Source organism: Arachis stenosperma, chromosome 10, assembly GCF_014773155.1.
Source record: "Arachis stenosperma cultivar V10309 chromosome 10, arast.V10309.gnm1.PFL2, whole genome shotgun sequence".
Lineage (NCBI taxonomy): Eukaryota > Viridiplantae > Streptophyta > Magnoliopsida > Fabales > Fabaceae > Arachis > Arachis stenosperma.
The window spans coordinates 1,689,833-1,709,749 of NC_080386.1; the positions used below are offsets into that span (position 1 = coordinate 1,689,833).

Sequence of the window (19,917 nt, forward strand, 5' to 3'; positions counted from 1 at the left end):
GCCTGCTCCGTCCCGCCAATTTGGCGGTGTAGGTTTGACGGATTTTTTTAATTTAGCGGACTCTAAATCTTAGCTCGACTCGCTTGTTTTAACAGATTTAGCATATCGACCCGATGAGTTCGACCCGTTTTAACAGGCCTAGTTCAAATAGAGTGTACAATGATGCATCAACCATGGACCACGGATCACATGCATGCTCCCCTCAATTAATTCGTCCTTTTAGGGCTTAAGCCATGGAACTGTGACATATCATAATTTCCTATTATTAAAATACACTAACCCCATTAGTCCTGTCTATTTTCTTCCACAAATTATGTGGGTTAGTTCAGCTTGTTTTTAATCATTCATTTCATTCATGTATCATACCTGAGGGGCTAATTAAAATCGCAAGCTAAATTAAGTCATATAATATATAATAGTACTTCAAAATTTGAACATATTATTTGAGGTTTGAATCGATTTTTTTTTATTTCTCCAACCTTAAACTTGCATAAAGTCATTTTCTATTTATTCAAGTGTATGCAGCTTGCGCCATGCTTCAATTCTAGTTGAAATTCCTCAATTTGTCTGCAAATAATAGAGTCGAGATTTTTTTTTCCCTGGCCAGAAACTATAGATATTAAACATGAGAATAGACGGATAACTATTTTTTAAAATAAACAATTATCCACTATTTTTCTTTTCATTTAATTTTTTCCCTCTATAATAACAATTCAAACTCTCAATTCTTATTTATTTCTCTCTTATTGGATTAATAATTATTAATTAAAAAAATTAAATTGCCTAACAAAATCGAATACACATATAACCAGACTTAACAACTAACAACGATTTTGGTCCCATCTCACACTTCTCTTGACCAAATAAGTGGCTCGGAGAGGAATTTATAATAAATAAAATTAATAGCACTACTAGCTTGAATAAGTAAGATCTCTTTCTTTCAGGATCACATGAAATTTATGGCAATAGCTATGTGTATCCAACTAATTTAAGAACCAGCACTACAATTATGCATGATTAAAATCCACATGATGTTGACCACAGATTTTACAAATTTTTGTCCACCATCTTTTAGAGAGAAAGTTAATTTAAAATTATTTTATTTAACACAAAAATAATTTCAAATATTTTTTTTCACTGGTAGAACATTTTATGAGAAAATTGGGTCATATGAAAGACAGAGTAGTGATATAGAGGCAGAAATTTTTTTTAAAAACTCTTTATGATGTGGTTAAACTAGACTTCTGTGTGAATATTTTATTGTATAAGTGATATATAATAAAACACAATGACATTGTTTAATTTATAATTTTATATAACTAAATTTATAATTCGTTGTGTGTACACCTTTTATCATAAACATTATTTTAATATATGTATTTTTTAACAATCAAATACGTATTTTTATTTTTTTATTTGACAATTAAAAAATAATTTAAATATACAATTAATTAATAACAACTATATATTTTTATTCGAATTTTATGAGTGTTTGGTGTATGAATAATTTTTTTATTTTTTATTTTATTTTATCTAGTAGAATAATATTTGTTATTTTTGTTATATTTTAATTTCCTTTATGTTTATCTACTTGAGAGGGAAGAGAACAACGTCATAACCTAATATAATTATCATTTAATTAGTAATAAATAATAGGTATGACATCTATCTTATTCTTATCTTTTATATATTATTGTTGGCATTTTTTAGTCGCATCTTTTTATAGAGACAGGATACTATAACAGATATATAGAGACACAAAATTATTTTTATTATTTTTGTTAATTTTTTATAATTATATTTTTTATTATTATATTTTCTATTTCAAATTTTTTGAATGAAAAAAAATGAGAATAAATTGATTTTTTTATAATTTATTCTAATTTATTATCAAACAAAATACAAAAACATAAAATTTTATATCTCTATCAATCAGTGTCTTCTCCCGTCCTATTCTTAATGTCTTGTTATGTCCTGTCCTTAGAAACAAACGCAGCCTTACTTACAGGCTTCTATATACATGCATATTATTGAAGATAATTAATTAAATTGAAGACTTCACCTGAACCAAGCAAAGAATTTTAATAATGATGATGTAGTAGCTATTCCTGTATATAGGTTGTTGTATCCTGTCCTTTTTTTGCTTGCTATTTTCTCTTTGGAATTTTGTTCTTTCTCTATGTATAGAATAGAAGCTTGACTGATTTTTTATGTTCTTTAACCTATATATGAAAACAATAAGAGCAGCTCAACATAAAATTAAAAAGTTGTTTTGTCATGTAGTGCTTGTGGGGTTCCCCAACTAAGCACAATCCCTTGATTTATGAAGGACTTTGATAGTTTGATTGGATTCATATGGCTGGAATTTGGAGCCATTCCAACAAAACTCATTAATAATATAATGCTCATCAAGCTAGCTAAGTAGTCAAGGCTTCATTTTCTTTGTTCTCCAAAAAAACACTAAAATCAACTACAAAGTAAATTGTCCTTTTGGAAAATTGAATGACTATGAGTCATATTTGAAGAATTATTGTTGACATGAAACTACTACATATATCATTTCCCAGTCAATAATTGTGCATTGGCCAACCTTGCATGCTAAGGCTCCAACATTTTTCCTTCTTTTCAATTTTTCATCCACTATCATTATTATTAATTAGTAGTCCTCCTAGCTACACCCTAATTAATAGCATCAAGGAGATAGAGAACTAGTTTTCAATTTTTCATGTCATGTTATTTTCAAGTAGTTATATAATAATTAATCAGTATTAATTAATAATAATACTATTATTGAAGCTATCATCACTTATTGTTGTGATACATACTGCAATATTATCTTTCACGCACTATATTTTGTTTTATTTGTTTTATTTTTCTTAATTTTTTATTGGCTTCATCATCATATCTCTGATGAGTTTATTGTATATCACTCATCTGTTCCTTGCATTTTCATACTACTCACTCCTCCTTTATTTCTGATCTGATCTTCACTTTTCTTCTCTTGTATTTATTATCTTAATTTATTTATTCTCGTTGTTAATTAGTACCCCACATAGTTTATAAGTGTTATGCATATGTAATCTTTTATCAGATAAAAATAAACTTTGGTTGGTCAAATCAGCTCGTTTTTTCGTTTATGAATAGTGATAAATCTTTTAAGTAGCTATATAATTTTGTAGAATAATATTAGGAGGATAATAAATTAAAATTATTTTTTTTGTGACTAAAATTATTTTATTTAATTTAACATCTATTATAATTTTATGTATATAATATTAAAATTATATATTTATTATATTTTTTTTTGGTGATTATATATTTATTATATTTAATAATATGTATTATTTTAGAATAATTAATAAATATAAAATAAGAAAATTTAGAATTAATTTTTATCGTCTCTTAAACATTTTTGAATTTTTTAATAATCAATTAATTTTTTTAAACGCGTGGAATCAATTTGTTATATGTAGGGGTGGTAATGGGGCGGGTAGGGGTAGGTTTTTGCTCTACCCGACCCCGCCCTGTCGTACAACAATTCGTATAGAACCTGCCTCGCTTCTATCTGCGGATAGTAAAACGTTGAACCCTAACCCGTCTCTACGGATATCCGTTCCGCCTCTATCCACCCCTATAATTATTAAAATCCAATAAATAAAATTAAATTTCAAAATTTATATAACCATCATCACATACATAACATAAATTAAAGTAAAAATTTTAATGTGATACAATATTATTAATCATTTACTAATTATTTTACATATATTATGCATATTATATATTAAAATTATATATAGCGGGACGGGTAGGGACGGATATTACCTAAACCCGACCCCGTTCCGCCCCTCCCAAGAATCCATCCTGCGAAAAACTCGCTCCGATGCAGAGTAAATAACTATCTGTCCCAAATAGGTAGGATCATTCTACCCCTTCCAAAAATCCATCCTACAAAAAACTCGCCCCGATATAAAATATATAATTATCTATCCCAAACAAATAAGAAATAAAATAAATACTTACAAATTCGAATGGTATTTACATCCCTCCCTAGTTATATGATATTCCCCCTCCCCCCCGCCCCCCCCCCCCCCTTTCCCTTCTTAATTTAACAAAAAGTAAACAGATAGAGAAAAACTATTAGCAATTCAAGTGATTCAATATTCATTGTAGTCTGTAGATGCTCTACTTTGTAATTAATTTGTTGGAATTAACGGTAGACAAGGGAACTAGTAAGTTATGCATAAAATTTTATAAGATATAGGGTCACATTAAACATCAAATCCCCCTATAATAACACCATCTATACATCCGTACTAGTTAAATGAGGGGACCACATTTATGGAAGCGACAACTAAAATTTAAGCAGCTAATAAACCATCCAAATTCAATAGTGTTAACTTCCTATCTTATTGCTAATATTAGAGAAATAAAAATAATTTAAATTTATTTTATTTAATATTTATTATATAAAATACATTAAATAAGATTAAAAATAATAATTTTTAACCATTTTTACTGCCAAATATTTACACTATCTTACAATAGCTTCAGTGGAAAATCATTACTAGTTTAGCTATTAAATGATTACAGTAAATTGTACATTGGTCTTGGTCAACACAATGACGACAGAAGTAAAAAAAGATTTTTTTTATCAAATATAAAAAGATTTAAATTTATCATCTCTTAAGTAAATATAAAAAAATTATGTCATTTAAATTTTAATTTATTAATAAAAATAAAAATAAAATTATTGTTATTATTATTATAAAAAATATAGAATACCAATATATTATCTGTTAACTAATTGTTAACAATAATTAATTATTATTATTACGTCCAATACTTTTACTAATTAATGATATTATATGGGCAACAACAGAAAGATTTCGCATGCTCTGGAAAACTATATATTACCTCCAATACTTTTAATTTAATAATGTTCTGGATCAATATATAACGTTGAGGTTGTCTAATGGTAGTGCATGTAAATCTTTTCCGCTTTTAAAGGATAATGCAAAGGGAAATAAAAAATATCAAAATTTATTTTAATCAGTATTCATTAATTATTATAATAATAATTAATAAATATAAAATAAAATAAATTTTAATTATTTTTAGTTAATTTTTTTTATTATCAAAATATTTCTGATTTTGAAATTCCTTCTTCAGTACTGATGACCGACACAAAACTGTAGGATGCATGAGATTAATTAGTGCATGGTTTGACTAGAATTTCCAAAAAATTTACATACATAATGATTCTTCAATAATTTAGGAAACTTTAATGATGACAATGAATTGTCAAACGGTATACAAACTTTTGTCATATGGAGAATTTTGGAGAGTAATGGAGAGAGACGAACTATATAAGTATTTGTGAGGTAAAATTATTGCATGTAGAATAATAGATAGTGTATGAAATACATAAGCTAATAAGAGGATAAATTCCACGTAAATTAAAAAGGAAAAAAGAATTTGGAAGATCATGCATGTGAGGTAGAGTTGATTTTTGTGACTTATTATTAGATAGCTAGTAGACAAAGTCCTTGGCCTTAGTCAAAGCAATGCACTAACCTAATAAGAAGCATTAGAAAGAGAGAGAGAGAAAGAGTGTGTGAAGTCCATCCATCAAACTTCACTTTCCAATGAAAACCACAACCCACATGATCTTGCTTAGCTTGGTTGGGGGAATTGAAAGATCGCGAACCACCCTTCTATATATCTCTTCAAAATTATATAAGGTAGTGTTAGAGAGACAATGGCCTAAGCGTACAATGTGTATAATGTGTACAATGGACTAAATCTTTAGTTCATGAATAAAATGAACATCACCCATACTATTCAGAATAACTATCGGAGATAATAAACATCTCATGTCATAAAATCACTCATTCCAAAAACTTAAGTTAATTTTGGAGTTCACCAAAGATCTAACCCTTGACCTTTCGAATCTAGAACTCTAATACCATGTCATGAACTCACTCATTCTAAAAACGTAACCTGACAAAACAATATAACACTAATACTCATATCTCTAATACTTCTTAAACCTCTACTATACATATTATACACTTAGACCATTTGCTCCCTGTACTTTCTCAATTATATATAAAGAAGATTATATGATTATATCTCATCATCATCAATTTTCACCCCAAACACATACATACATATACATATATTCCTCTCTCTCAATGCAATGACCCTACATCACCTAAACTCAGTGTTGTAAATATTCATTATTGGCCGACAAGTGTCAACTTTTGATTGATACACCCACGTCCAGTCATGACTCATGAGCCTCTCTAAAGCTTCAAAGCTTTTGCTTCCTAACTAGTCCCCATCTTTCACTATACCATGTGTCTCTCCCTAATTTCCAACCTTCCTTATCATTTTTTTTTATCATTTGTAGAGAATATATTCATATATAAAGCACTACTTTTACATTAAGTAAGAGTCACGTTATATTCTATATATAACTAACCATGAATTTGCATTGGCACTTATTATATATATACTTCTCTTGCTAATAATAATAATTAACCTAATAGTAATTACTACTAATATAGGAAATTAAAGAAGAGAAAGTAGTGAGAGTGATGATGAGGGGTCCCTAAATAATAAAAAGATCAAAAGCCAAACAAACTACAGAGTGTTGTGCAATTATTCATACCATGCCATGAATTTCATCCCAAAGCTAAATATATAGCTAGCTAGCATTGCATTCAAAAGTGGACAAAAAAGATTTTATAAAAAATAATAGCAAAATATTAAAGTGGGATAAGCAAGCTTTTCATTAAATAAATAAATATTGGTCCATAAACTAAAACAGAGAGAGAGAGAAAGAGAGAGAAATAGAAAAGCAAGCTAAGGTGGTCTGGTTTGAATTGAAGAAGATGATGATGAGGAAGAGCATAAGGTGCTGCATATCTTGCATTCTACCATGCGGAGCCTTGGACGTAATAAGAATAGTTCACTCCAATGGCAGGGTGGAGGAGATCAGCGGAGCAACCATCAAAGCCAGCGAAATCATGAAGGCACACCCTAAGCACGTGCTCAAGAAGCCATCTTCACCTTCCGCCGCCGCACCTCTTCCAAACATCGTCGTCGTCCCTCCCGACGCCCTCCTCCAGCGTGGTAAGATTTACTTCCTCATGCCACTCCCCTCCCCTCCTCCCGCCGACAAAAACCATAACCGCCGCCGCACCTCCTCCACCAAGAAGAAAGCTAGGAAGGAAGAAACCACCGCCACCACCACCACCAACAATAATAATAATAGCAGCAGCGTGGTTGTGTCTTGTGACCGGTACTTGACGGAAATAATGTCGGAGAAGATTTCGACGCAGCGGGACAGAAGAAGAGGCCGCGTCGCTGTGTGGAGGCCTCACTTGGAGAGCATTTCGGAGTCCTCATCGTCATCGTCACCACCATCAACAACTCAACTCTAACGACGGTTTCTTCGCCACGTTTTTTCTTTTTCTTCTTGTCTCTCCTCTATTCAAGTGTGTCTTCCATGATATCCATATATTATAGGGTTCGTTCAAGGCATATATTAATTTCCAACCTTCCAATCTCTTCTTTTTCTTTCTTCCTCTACAATCTGAAAAGAAAATATTTAAGTTCTTCGCTTCTTTTCTTTTCTTTAAGAAAATATACATGCTTATGTGTACATAGGATTAAATACAAAGGTACGTATATATATAAATAAAGATTTTGTCATTTAATTACATATGTTGATGAATCCTATAAGTAATGTTGAATGCTATGAAAGTATTAGCATGGTTTTGATTGTGGAGTTAAGCTTGATGAAGGTATATAGAGTAGAAATATAACAGCTGAAAATTCAGGTACAGTCGACTTCACGTGAAGTTAATACCTGAGAGCTGTTAGATGATTTGATTGATTTTACTAAATTTTTATCTTACGATTCTCAGGTATCAACTTATGAAGTCAACTGCACCTGAATTTTCACCATAGAATAGATATCTTCGTATTGTAGAAGCTCAATTCTTATTGATTGCCTAATTTTTAGGGTTCATTATCATCTTTGGAGGATGTGTTAACTACTGTTGAGATAGTGGGGTTATAACATAATTGATCCAATAAGGGTGTTAATCTTTTTTGGTAATTTTTTATAAAGAAAGATTTTGTGAGGTTTTCATTTCGTTATGCTTTAATTTTTAAATTTGTTGATGAAACATGTTACTAGGAAGTGCACATGGATTGGAAAAGTAGCTAGCTAGATAAGGCAACAAGAGGGTCGTATGATAAATTAAAAGAAAAAAAAAAAAGAAGATCCCACTTCTATTGTTGTGTGGTGGCTCTGTTATTGTAATTCTCGGTTGGATCATAATAGAAGGTGATTGAGACATGATGGATGTTATGGTATTGCTAGCATTCGAGTAATCTATTTACATTTATTCCCATTTGCAGATGAAAAAGGTTCACAGTTGTTCGTCGGTGTCATTCATTCCTTAAAGGCTAAAGCCACACCATGACATCATGCTTCCATCACTTTCCATATATAAATTCATTATTTTTACTTACTACTCTTGTGTTGCGCCTATATTTGGTATTCTTCTAAAATACAAAAACAATTTATTACAAGAGATAGATGTAAGACTAATACCAACTAAGCTCTATTATGTGAAAAGAATAATTATATATACCTGCTTTTGTATTAGAATTTGAGTAGATATAGCTTTAATTTACAAGTCTTTGTTTATGTTTTAAATAAAAAAAATCTTTTGGGTCCCCCCCAAATGGAGGAGGACAGATTCATGAATGCCTATGGCAGTGTAAAACCATGGTGTACTTTGGCACTTGCCCACAAATAAAAGGGTAAAAGAATAGAAAAAAAAAAAAGAAAAAGAAAGAAGCAAACAAATCAGGGTTAGATCAAGAAAAGACCAAAGTGATCACTTTGAGATTAGAAACGAATTCAAAGTCCCCACAAAAAGAGTGCTTTTCAGTTTTCACACACCCCACAAGCCACAATCACATTCTAATTTGCAATGATGCGCTGCATTTGCATTCTTTGCACTAATGACTTTGTAGTGCGATGTGTCTTTTAAGCATTTTATTTTTCTTCTGCTTATTATGAATTAAGCCAAGGCCTACTAGTGGCCTTGGCATATATCCCATAGGATGTTTATGATTATTCATTCAGCTTTAATTTGAGGGAATTGATCACAAAGACCCTCAAATAATAATCCTCAATGTTCTGATTCTGATTTCATCAGAGTCTTATTATATTTACTATGATCCTTTGAGCATATATGCTGTTTTTTTCTTTAACTTTGTAACAAAAGACCCCACCATATATATTTATACGGGTCCAACTATAAAGTTTGACAGGCTACTTCATGTATCAACAATATCAGTGAGTGAATAATAATTGAAATGTGTCAGTGTTATCTCTGTGTGGATCAGGTGAACTCATTAATCTGCTACTCTGAATCATTGAAATCAGAATCTTCTCTGTACTTTACTACCTCCCTCTAATTAGTTCATCTAATGCATACATTTCCCTTAATTTGAAGAAGATTAATATATAGTTAGAATTCCTAAGAAGACTAGAATACACTAGAATGGTAAGTAGTATGCTGCAGGCAGTGACTTGAGAACAAAGAAATCAATATCACAGAGATGCAGTGACTCAATTCATTTCAAAGAGAGATGCCCCACATTTGTCACTGGGCATTAATATCTCTGAATGCATAGCATAGCAAAAGTACTACTACTGATTGAAGCCAACTCAGTTACCTGAATGATGGGTCCTCTGATCTCTCTGTCTCTGGCATTTATATATGCAATATGTTTTGTACTCGCCATATTCTTTGTCTGCTTATGTAAACAGCTACCTCTATCTCTACATGTATATCTTGCAAGAGATTAATTGATTGATTATAATAATTAATAACAATAAGTAAGTAAATGTCACTATGTCTCGTAATATATAGTTTTGACTTTTGACCAAGAGCACACTGCAAAATTGGCTCTGATAGTTGCTGTATGTGATTCTGTCTAAACACTAAACAGTCTCATGTGAAACTAATAAAAGTGATGGACAAATTTCATCACTTGTTGGGGACAGAATGTGTTTCAGGTTCAGACATATTCAGGACAAAATCAATATCGAGGCATTTTTGAAAATGGAATCTGATCTCTGGTTCCAAATTAAGCATAAACAACGATGCATATCTTCAAGGAGAACAATAGTTCCAAGTTTTCCCTATTTTCTCTCTTCTCCTATATCAGATAAGCATGCAGGTTATGGAATAATAAGGAAAAAAAAAAAAAAGATTCCAACAACAGAGTTGCACCATTGGTGGAGACACATTTTCATATTGGCCTTAAAGATAGAGCTCTCTTCACATAAACAATAGGTTATGGTAGTTGGGAGTGAGAGTGTGAAATGCCCCATAGTGGAGCAAATGTGGGACTTTCATGAATATGGATGTTACTGTGTTAGAGACTTTTCATAAAGTTCTTGCTTCTTCCTTCTTTATCTTTCTCATATCTGATTTTATATATGTTTTTAATTAGATAGAAACTCACTCTTACGCAGTTGTCATCATGTGAAGCTGTTAGTTGAAAACTATTAAATAATTTAAGGGAAAAACCTGACTTTTTAAACTTTTGACAAATACATCATTGACAAAATTTAAATACAAAAAAGTCCCTGATTTTAACAAACGGAGGACAATTTAGTCCTTCCGTCTATTTGCCTCTCATACACCTAACGGTACTGGCTGACGTGGCTAAAACGGTGTACAGGTGTCCGTTACGGTGCCACGTTGGAAGGGGAAAAAAGTTCGAAGGACAAATAAATCCTTGACGTCATTTTACAAATAAAGTTTGAAAGACAAATAGGTCCTTGAGAATTTTTTTTTCATTATACTTCTATTATGCTTCTATTATGAGAATTTAGTTTATAAAATTAGGCTAATTTTTTTGTATGGAAAAAATATTGGTGTTTTTGTTGAAAATGGGAGAATGTGGTGTAATTATAGATGGGTGGATTTTTTTTGTGGAAAGTCAACACGTGGGGGCGTGGTGCAACACGTGGGGGCGTGGTGAACACGTGGCATCATTCTGGCCAATACGTGGGGGCGTGTTGAACATGTGGCAGCATCTTAGCCAACACATGGGGGCGTGTTGAATAATTTTCATAATACTATAATACACTTCAAATGTCAATATTCAACCAAAACACCAATTTTTTTTCCATATTAAAAATAATTTCTGATAAAATTATGCTTGTATTTTGAAATCTAGTTAACTTATTTTATTCTACAATTTAAATTATTTGTATTTGATATGACCAGTAAGAATGATTACGAGTTATAGCTCGGTAATGTACCCACAATTATAACCGAACATTTGCAATAATCGGCATTTATTTTCATAACGTCGGACAGGAGGATAATTCTCTCCCTGACGTTACAATTCAGAAAAAACGATCAAACTGCATCCGAGCAAGTATAAAAAAGAGAAATAGAAACGAAAAAGGTAAGCAATCTCTCTAAGAAAAAAATCTCCATACATATATTCTTCTACTGACTTGAGCGTCGGAGTGCCTTTACAGGTACCCACCTCCCCGGTTCTTTCCTCAACAACGTGGCTAACATCAAACCTCGGAAGTCGGCGAACACTCTAAGAAGAACGAGCTATACTTCAGCTCAACTTGGTAAGAACAGTATTAAAATTGTAGAAATTGGGCTTGTTATGTTTCTACTCTTTTTCTTAAAATGCATTAGTTTAGTTTTAGTGCATTTGTGTATTATATTAGAATTTGTTAAATTGCATTAGTTCAGTTTTCATCATACCACTGGCATTAGTTAGCATTAGTTCATTTATGCATCAAGTTAGCATTAGTTTATTTGTGCATCATTCATGTATTAAGTTAGCATTAGTGCATTTGTGTATTATATTAGAACTAGTATTTTTATGCATAATAACATTACGAGAATATTTTTTTTTTAAATTTTAGTTCACTTTGTTCTAACAGTATAAATTATGTATGACACAAAAGATTTATAAAATCAAACTACTTTTACAAAAAAGTCGTAAGTTGACAAAACTTTCTGACTAAGAAGACCAAGATACCTGCAGATAAAAAATTGAATAATAAGATTTTTAGTTATTATTTTTATACGAAAAAGTCTAATTTTTTATTAGCAATTAATTTTAACATTCGTTATCTAAAATTTAAAATAATTTAATGTGTATAATTTTACATTTAAAATATTTTAATTGTAAAAAAATATCGAATGACATATTTTGATTTGTCAAATTACTAATATAAAATATAATTATATATAGAGTAAAAATAGTAGAGAGAAATATAAAAATGGAGAGAGGTAGATGAGAGAATTTAGGAAATGAGTTTATTAATTTTGAAAAAAAAATTCTCAAGGACCTATTTGTCTTTCGAACTTTATTTGTAAAATGACGTCAAGGACTTATTTGTCCTTCGAACTTTTTTCCCCTTCCAACGTGGCACCGTAACGGACACCTGGACACCGTTTCAGCCACGTCAGCCAGTTCCGTTAGATTAGGTGTATGAGAGGCAAATAGACAAAAGGACTAAATTGTCCTCTGTTTGTTAAAGTCAGGAACTTTTTTGTATTTAAATTTTGTCATAGATGTATTTGTCAAAAGTTTGAAAAGTAAGAGACCTATTTGTCTTTTTCCCATAATTTAACATATTTAACTAAATTATTATCTAACAATTTTTAACTATCAACTTTGTATGAAAATCCACTGAAAATCACTGTATGTGGATGACTATTATCCATCTTGAGATCTTGCCAAAAATTTAGTTCTTTTCTCAATTGGGTCACTGAATCATGAAATTTTGATAAGAAAAAGAATGAACTTTTTGGATCTAGGTTGATACTTCAATCTTGCAAACGGTTTCCATGTCCATGTATAGACAAACTCTCATGTATATTTAATTATTTATTATTTAATCTCATGACTCATGAAATATTACACTATTCTTATTTAGAAACATTAGTTGCCACCTTTCTAAAGCGCTAGATATGATAAACTTAGTAGTATTATACGCAATGTCATCCAAACACATATCCGGAGCGATCATGTAATCTACCTTGAATAATACGATAATGGAAAAAGGGTAAATAACCTTATTTTACCTCTCCTTTATTTTAATTATGATGTATATTGAATAATGGAAATGGGAGAAATACCAAGAGATTGGAATAATATCATAATCAAATATGCAATGCAAGCGGCGCCTCACACTTTTTGTTGCATAATTGTTAAGATGGGAGTTAAAAGGTCTCTTTCTCCACCTTTCATTTGGTTGTCCATCTTCAAGATCTTTTTATGTACAATGAAACACGGCCGAAGAAAGCTATATTATTTTGAAAAAGCATGAGAACTAGTATTTTTATTAAAATTTGGTACTTAATTAGTAAAATAAAAATAAATAATTTTATATTTATATTATTAAAAATATTATTGATGGCTATAAATTACAAAAACTATCAACTTTTTATTCTTTAACACTCTTCTATTATTTTATTATAGCGTTTTATAGATGAACTCGTGTCACCATATTGTTTATGCATGTATGACAATAAGGTAGAGAATAATAATTTAATATGTTTGACTAAATTATTATTTAATAACTTTTAATTATTAATTTTATATGTTCAAAAAATTAGATAACTAAAATACTAAAACACTACACATCATTGTTAGTAGATTGTCATTTTCAAAAAAAAAAAAGAGATAAATAATAGTTTTAAATTTTTTAAAAATGACCATTTTATAATTTGTGTAATAAAGTTGTTCAAACATACAAAAAGAATCGAGAAAAATTAAATTATCATTTGTCAAACATTTAGACTGATTTCTATTAGAGAATTGACTCTGTTCTAGTTGATTTTTGAAAGCGTGGGTTTAGTTCCGAATTCCATAACGTTGTGTGGGTTGGTCACCGCAAAATAGGGAATGGTCACGGGGCCAGGGCGCCATTATTAATGGAAACAATAAAAACGAAAACGGAAACAAAAAAGTGTAAACGCAACGCAAGGTATAAAATGACATTGACACACACCATCCCCCCCTCTCTTCCCCACACACCTCACTCGCTCCTAATTTTAATCCAAAATCCAAATCCAAATCCAAATCCCTCTAATCTCACCCCTCCTTAACTTTTTGAAATTTTGCTTTTTTTCCTCAACATTATCGAATCAAAATCAATATTTAGCAAAAAATACAAAATGAATAAAACCAAAGAAAAGTACGAAACGGAATTTTTCACAAATCTGTGGCTGAGCCGTCACCTCACCGCAACTCAAGTCGGCAATTACAACTACGCGCTCCGCTCGTCATCTCCATTCTCCATTTTCAATAACAAAACCAACCCACCTTCCCATAATTACATTAAAATATCTCCCAAATATTAAATTCCAACCTCGCATTTATCATCCCATACTACTTTACTCAATTTACTTTTTTACAAAAAAGTCAAATACAAGTTCTGTTTCATTAATAACGAAAAATAATTATATTAAAAAATAAATTACAAAAATTAACATCTAGCTACAGATGTTACACTCTCTTGATGGAAATTTTATATGCTCGTCAGTATTTTTTATTTAAAAAAATAATTGGGAAAGTGGAAAGAAAAAAGGTTGTAAGGTAGTGTGTAGTTGTATGGGTCAAGCCGAGCCGATCCGATCCGATGACGCCAGCGAGTCACGGTTCCCCCAACAACACGCGCCCTTCCCCGGCGACCGTACCGTATTATCCCTCCCACCCCATTCGCCTTTCTTTTTCGTTCCGCCGCTCTCTCTCTCTCTCTTTCTCTCTCTCTCTAACCTATTTTCTTTCCTCTTTCCCTCTTTCTATCTCTATCCTCCCCTAACCCTAAATAATTTCACGCAACCCTAAATCCACCGTTTTCCGATGCCGGATTTCAATGATTCCGCTGTCCCTACTCCGCCACCCAACCCCCGTCCCATGCCCGTCCGCGAGGACTGCTGGACCGAGGAGGCATCTGCCACTCTCGTCGACGCCTGGGGCCGCCGCTACCTTGAGCTCAACCGCGGCAATCTTCGTCAGAAGGATTGGCAGGACGTTGCCGACACCGTCAACGCCCTCCATGGCCACACCAAGAAGACTCACCGAACCGATGTCCAGTGTAAGAACCGAATCGACACGATTAAGAAGAAATACAAGGTCGAGAAGGCTAGGGTTACGGCCTCCAACGGTACCGTTTCGTCCTCCTGGCCCTTCTTCGAGAAATTGGACGCGTTGATTGGCCCTAACTTCAACGCAAAGAAGAATTCCTCTTCGCCGTCCCCGTCTCCTCCAGTGGCTCTCCCGTTGTTGCCGTATCGGAAGGCCTCTGTGCCGGCTGTTTCTCCCGTTACTGCTGTGCCGCCAGCCGCCGTGGCGCTGCCGCAGAAGCGGTCGGCGGCGGCAGCGATGGACGATGGGTACTTCAGGAGGAATTATTCGGCGATGGCAGCCGCTGCGGCTGCCGCTGAGGCCGATGAGCAGTATGAGGACGAAGAGGAAGAGGAAGAGGAAGATGAGGAGGAAGAAGAGGAGGATGGGAGGGGGAGCGAGGTGGAGGAAGGGGAGAGGGATAGAGAGGGGATGAGGAGGTTGGCCAAGGCAATAGAGAGGTTTGGGGAAGTGTATGAGAGAGTGGAAGCACAGAAGCTGAAGCAGATGGTGGATTTGGAGAAGCAGAGGATGCAGTTCGCCAAGGATCTTGAGGTGCAGAGGATGCAGATGTTTATGGACACGCAGGTTCAGTTGGAGAGGATTAAGCGCGGGAAGAGATCCGGGTCTAATGGTAAGATGAAAATTTGGAAGCCTTTCTTGTTTCTCCCCCTTAGGATTGTGATTGATGGTTTTTCCCCCTTACTTTCCCTTTTTGAAGCTTGATTTGATTAAATGCAAATGACTTTTTAGTGTATTTTTTTATTCAGTGAATCAATGGTAAGTTTTGATTGTGCATTAGATAGGATACTTAGTGGCTTGCAAGGGGATTCCTCAATGAATTGTTTGTTTGGTGGGGAGGAAACTATTTGTGTGTTGGTTTTGGACTTTAGGAAAGCAATGAATGGTGTGAATTAGTTGTTTCATTTGCTTCTGCAATTAATATAGTAGCAAGTGGTGCACTTTAGTACTTTGTGATGGAGAGTTGTTCATAGTTTATGATAGATTTTTCGATTTAAATGTGTTTCCATAAAAAAAATAGGGTCACTCTTTAAAGTTTTTGAGGGTTCTGCAGATGGCTATGTATTGTGCTTATGCTTTTTAAGCATTGGCAACCACAAAGTGAAGGCTTTTGGTTTAATTTACTTATAGCCATATAAGTGAAAGTGTGATTAGTGAGTAATTGTCTCATGCAGCTTTTACGTCTAGTATTTTTGTTTCTGAGGCATCATTTCTTTGATTTGTTGTTAATTTTATATAAGTTGTTAGAAAGCTTAAAATTTTTGCCTTTGCTTATATGGTGATGACTAGTTACTTGGGCAGTTGGACTTTTAGGATGGTTTCATCCAAAGAAAACTACTGCTAAGTGCGTGGATATCTGTTGTAATGTGGTGACTTTGACCATTTTTAGTTGTCGTCCGTCTTACAGTTGCTTGTCCTGAACCTGTTTGATCCTGTCAGCTAGTCCAGTTTTCCTATACTATATTCATCATTAGGTGAAATCTACTATATTTAAATCATCTCTTTTGTCTCCTCAAACTTTCTGGCATTCCTGAATGTATTTGAGGCATCTGATAACATGAATCTCATTTATGTGGAAAGGATGATCTGTTTTGCAGTTGCTTGTAACTCGTAAGTTCATCAACTTTATTGTTTGTGTGTTTTCTTTATCCTCTGTCTTATGACAGATTGGCAGTGACACAGAACAAAACAATTTGTCTAATTTTGATGTTTGGATTCTGCATCCTTATGCCACAATAACACAATATGAGTGATTCATTACTCCCCCATTGTTTTTTTGAGTTTTTGATGTCTTGTAATGTCATGTCTGTTTGAATGCTCTAGTGGAAAATTTTGGGTGTCTTTTATCTCAGATTTTTCCTTTTCTTCCCCATCTCTTGAGGACATGCATTTGGAAGTTGAATTCAGTTAGATTGGTTTGGTTATATATTCTTTTTTCCCAGTTATTTTACATAATTGAGGTTTGATTATACCCTTATACTTCAAATCACAATCTATTCTAAAAAATTGTTTGATCGACAGCAAAAATTATGGATAGTTTACACATTTTATGTTATTCCAAGGAGACTATTTGATCAATATGCAATTTGGGAACTGAAAGGGCAGTGAAACAGTTCTTTTGAAGTTTGGAATGATAATATTCAGAAACTGCAAAACATTGAGGAAAACGATATGTAGGATATTAAATTTATCAGTTGAATGACCTTTGCTAGTCTTTTTTCCTCTTTGTAATGTGCTATTCTTTTTATTTGTTTGTTTCCGTTCCAGGCCAATGCTGTTACTTTTTTAGAAGTCATGTTTGAGAAAATTCTAGTTAGACATTCTAGTTTGGTTGTGCACCTAATTTGTTTTGATGTGTGGTATTCTTAGCTACACATTTGTGTTGGTCATCACTCATGAGGTCAATAACTAAATTCATCAAGTGAGAAATTTCATAAAGTGTATCTGGGATAACTAGTTACAATTTACGACTGTTGCACAATTCTATTCTTGGTTAGGTAGCATTTGTGAAGATCTCCTTTAAAATGGACTGAAATCTCGGTGAAATTTCTGACTGTTGTACAATTCATACACTAGCTTGAGATAAATATCTTTAAAGATGGTATGATATTTGATTCTAAATGATTGCTTAAATATCATCCAACTGCTGAAGATAAATCATTGTTGCATGTAGAACAAAAAAATCTAGTTTTAACTTTGTAAGTTGGTAGTTTCTTGAGGAAAATAATATGTCTTGTCCTTTGAGGCTTTGACTTGAAGCATTCTATGTTTGTTTGTCATAATAGGCAGCGTTATTGCTCTGATAATTAGTGAAATAATACAAGGAGAATCGTTGTGTGTTGTTTTGGTTCAAGCAGATAGTCCTGCAGAAAAGGTAGGATGTTTGAACATGGGGTTGTATTGAAAGGATCTATGGTATTTACTTGGTTGATGATTGCTTCTATTGAACCTAACTTAATGTCTCGTGTTTGTTGTGAGTTGTTTTGACAAGCTTGCTTTGTTACTGCAGATATGTATAGCTAGCCAGGTGAGCGTTGGGTTGATAATGTTGCAGCTTGGAAGGTCATACAGAGTTATGACCATTGCAAAGTACATATCTTTAGCTGATACTGTCATGAGAAATCTCCAATAGAAATTTGTCCTGGAGTAATTTTGGATTCTTTTAGTTAGCCTTTATTTTATTATTAGCCCTTATAAGTTAATTCAGCAACTGTACTAGGCCTCATTTGGGCTCTGATATAGAATTTGATCTAATGTATAACACTTCTATCTCTCCACTCTTTTCTTTTCCTTCATTTCATTCTTTTCTCTTTTTGGTGCTTTTCTCATTTCCCTTTTATACTTATTTGTCTGTCATTTCAGTTATATATCTGCCAAGTCTACGATAAAATGCTGGAATGGCTGCCTAATAAAGACGTGTCGAATCCGAGTTTAACGAAGTTAACTAACACTAAAGACTATATATATATAGATATCAAAATGAAAATTTACATATTTTGCCGATAAAAAGTGTAGCTGGAAGGGAGTGGAGATGATTTTCCAAATAACAGAATATATTCTTAAAAATTTGTAATTATTTGCACATGTTATTCACAGCTTATTCCTAGTAAAACACGAAGAATGTCGTTTCTTTGCTTCTCGTGAAATATAAAGGGACGGCTTGAACAATACATAATTGTTGTGTAAATAGTAAATACTTAATTAAAGGTCTTATTTTGGATGTAGCCTTCGTCAAGTATCATCACATCTTCAAGTGTAAACTAAAACTATGTCACATAAGACTTGGGCACTCATCTTCAAGTGTAAACTAAAACTATGTCACATAACACATGTCGATTCGACTATTCGACTATAGGCCTATCTAATTACATATGTATTATCCATACTAATCCTTGTCTACGAATTTACATTTATATCTAAATATGTATATCATACTGTATATACAAATAACACTGGCAGCTCTATTATATTAAAGAGATAATACACATGTATACTTAATTAGCTAATTCAAAAAATAGAGATAAAATGTGTTTTTGTCGGTAAAAATATTATTAAAATATATATCTTTTAAAATTACGTCAATTTTGTTTAGACTTTATAGATTATGACACAAAAGATTTATAGAATTGAATTTGTTCTGGCAAGGATAATCTTTCCGTAGTATATGTCAGTCGGCTAAGGATTCAATGGTCCCAATAAATGGTCCCATAACAAAACATATTTTTTAAGTTTTTTTAATAACTGTTAAATAGTCTTTTTCTAATTTTAATTACAAATTAATCCCATATATTTTATTTAATTATAAAAATTAATTTTTATTTTATAAATTATTATCTTATTATTCATCTATTATGTTTATTAATAATCAAAATAAAAAATATTAACGAATTAGATCTTTCATTGATCGTAATAAATTTTTTGGTTATTCCAATCGATTAAAAGTTTATATTCAGGGCTGTGAAATCGTGTTTCTTTAAAAATCAATCGATTGGATTATCAAAACAATCAATTGAATTTCAGATTCCCATAACTCAATCGATTGTACTACAGGTTATCACAAAACAATCGATTGAACTATGACTAAAATGTGGATTTTTTTAAAATTCAATCAATTGCATATACTATTCAATCGATTAAATGTTTCAAAACAACCTGAGGTCTCACAATTCAATCGATTGGTTG

The 19,917-nt window shown here is 32.3% G+C and overlaps 2 protein-coding genes across 2 annotated transcripts; both read left to right on the top strand.

Moving 5' to 3' along the window:
• Positions 1–6,545: 6,545 nt before the first annotated feature.
• On the top strand, positions 6,546–8,206 carry LOC130954887 (uncharacterized). The gene has a single exon (XM_057881663.1). The coding sequence runs from the start codon at positions 6,900–6,902 to the stop codon at positions 7,449–7,451; it is 552 nt and encodes a 183-aa protein (XP_057737646.1). The 5' UTR covers positions 6,546–6,899; the 3' UTR covers positions 7,452–8,206.
• Positions 8,207–14,406: 6,200 nt separating this feature from the next.
• LOC130955844 (trihelix transcription factor ENAP1-like) lies at positions 14,407–18,528 on the top strand. The gene is made up of 2 exons (XM_057882823.1): positions 14,407–15,847; positions 18,245–18,528. Exons 1-2 carry the CDS (start codon positions 14,950–14,952, stop codon positions 18,256–18,258), a joined length of 912 nt encoding a protein of 303 aa, XP_057738806.1. The 5' UTR covers positions 14,407–14,949; the 3' UTR covers positions 18,259–18,528.
• Positions 18,529–19,917: the final 1,389 nt, after the last annotated feature.

Coding starts and splice junctions, on each gene's coding strand:
- LOC130954887 (XM_057881663.1), top strand. CDS start 6,900: ATGATGATGAGGAAGAGCATAAGGTGCTGCATATCTTGCATTCTACCA.
- LOC130955844 (XM_057882823.1), top strand. CDS start 14,950: ATGCCGGATTTCAATGATTCCGCTGTCCCTACTCCGCCACCCAACCCC.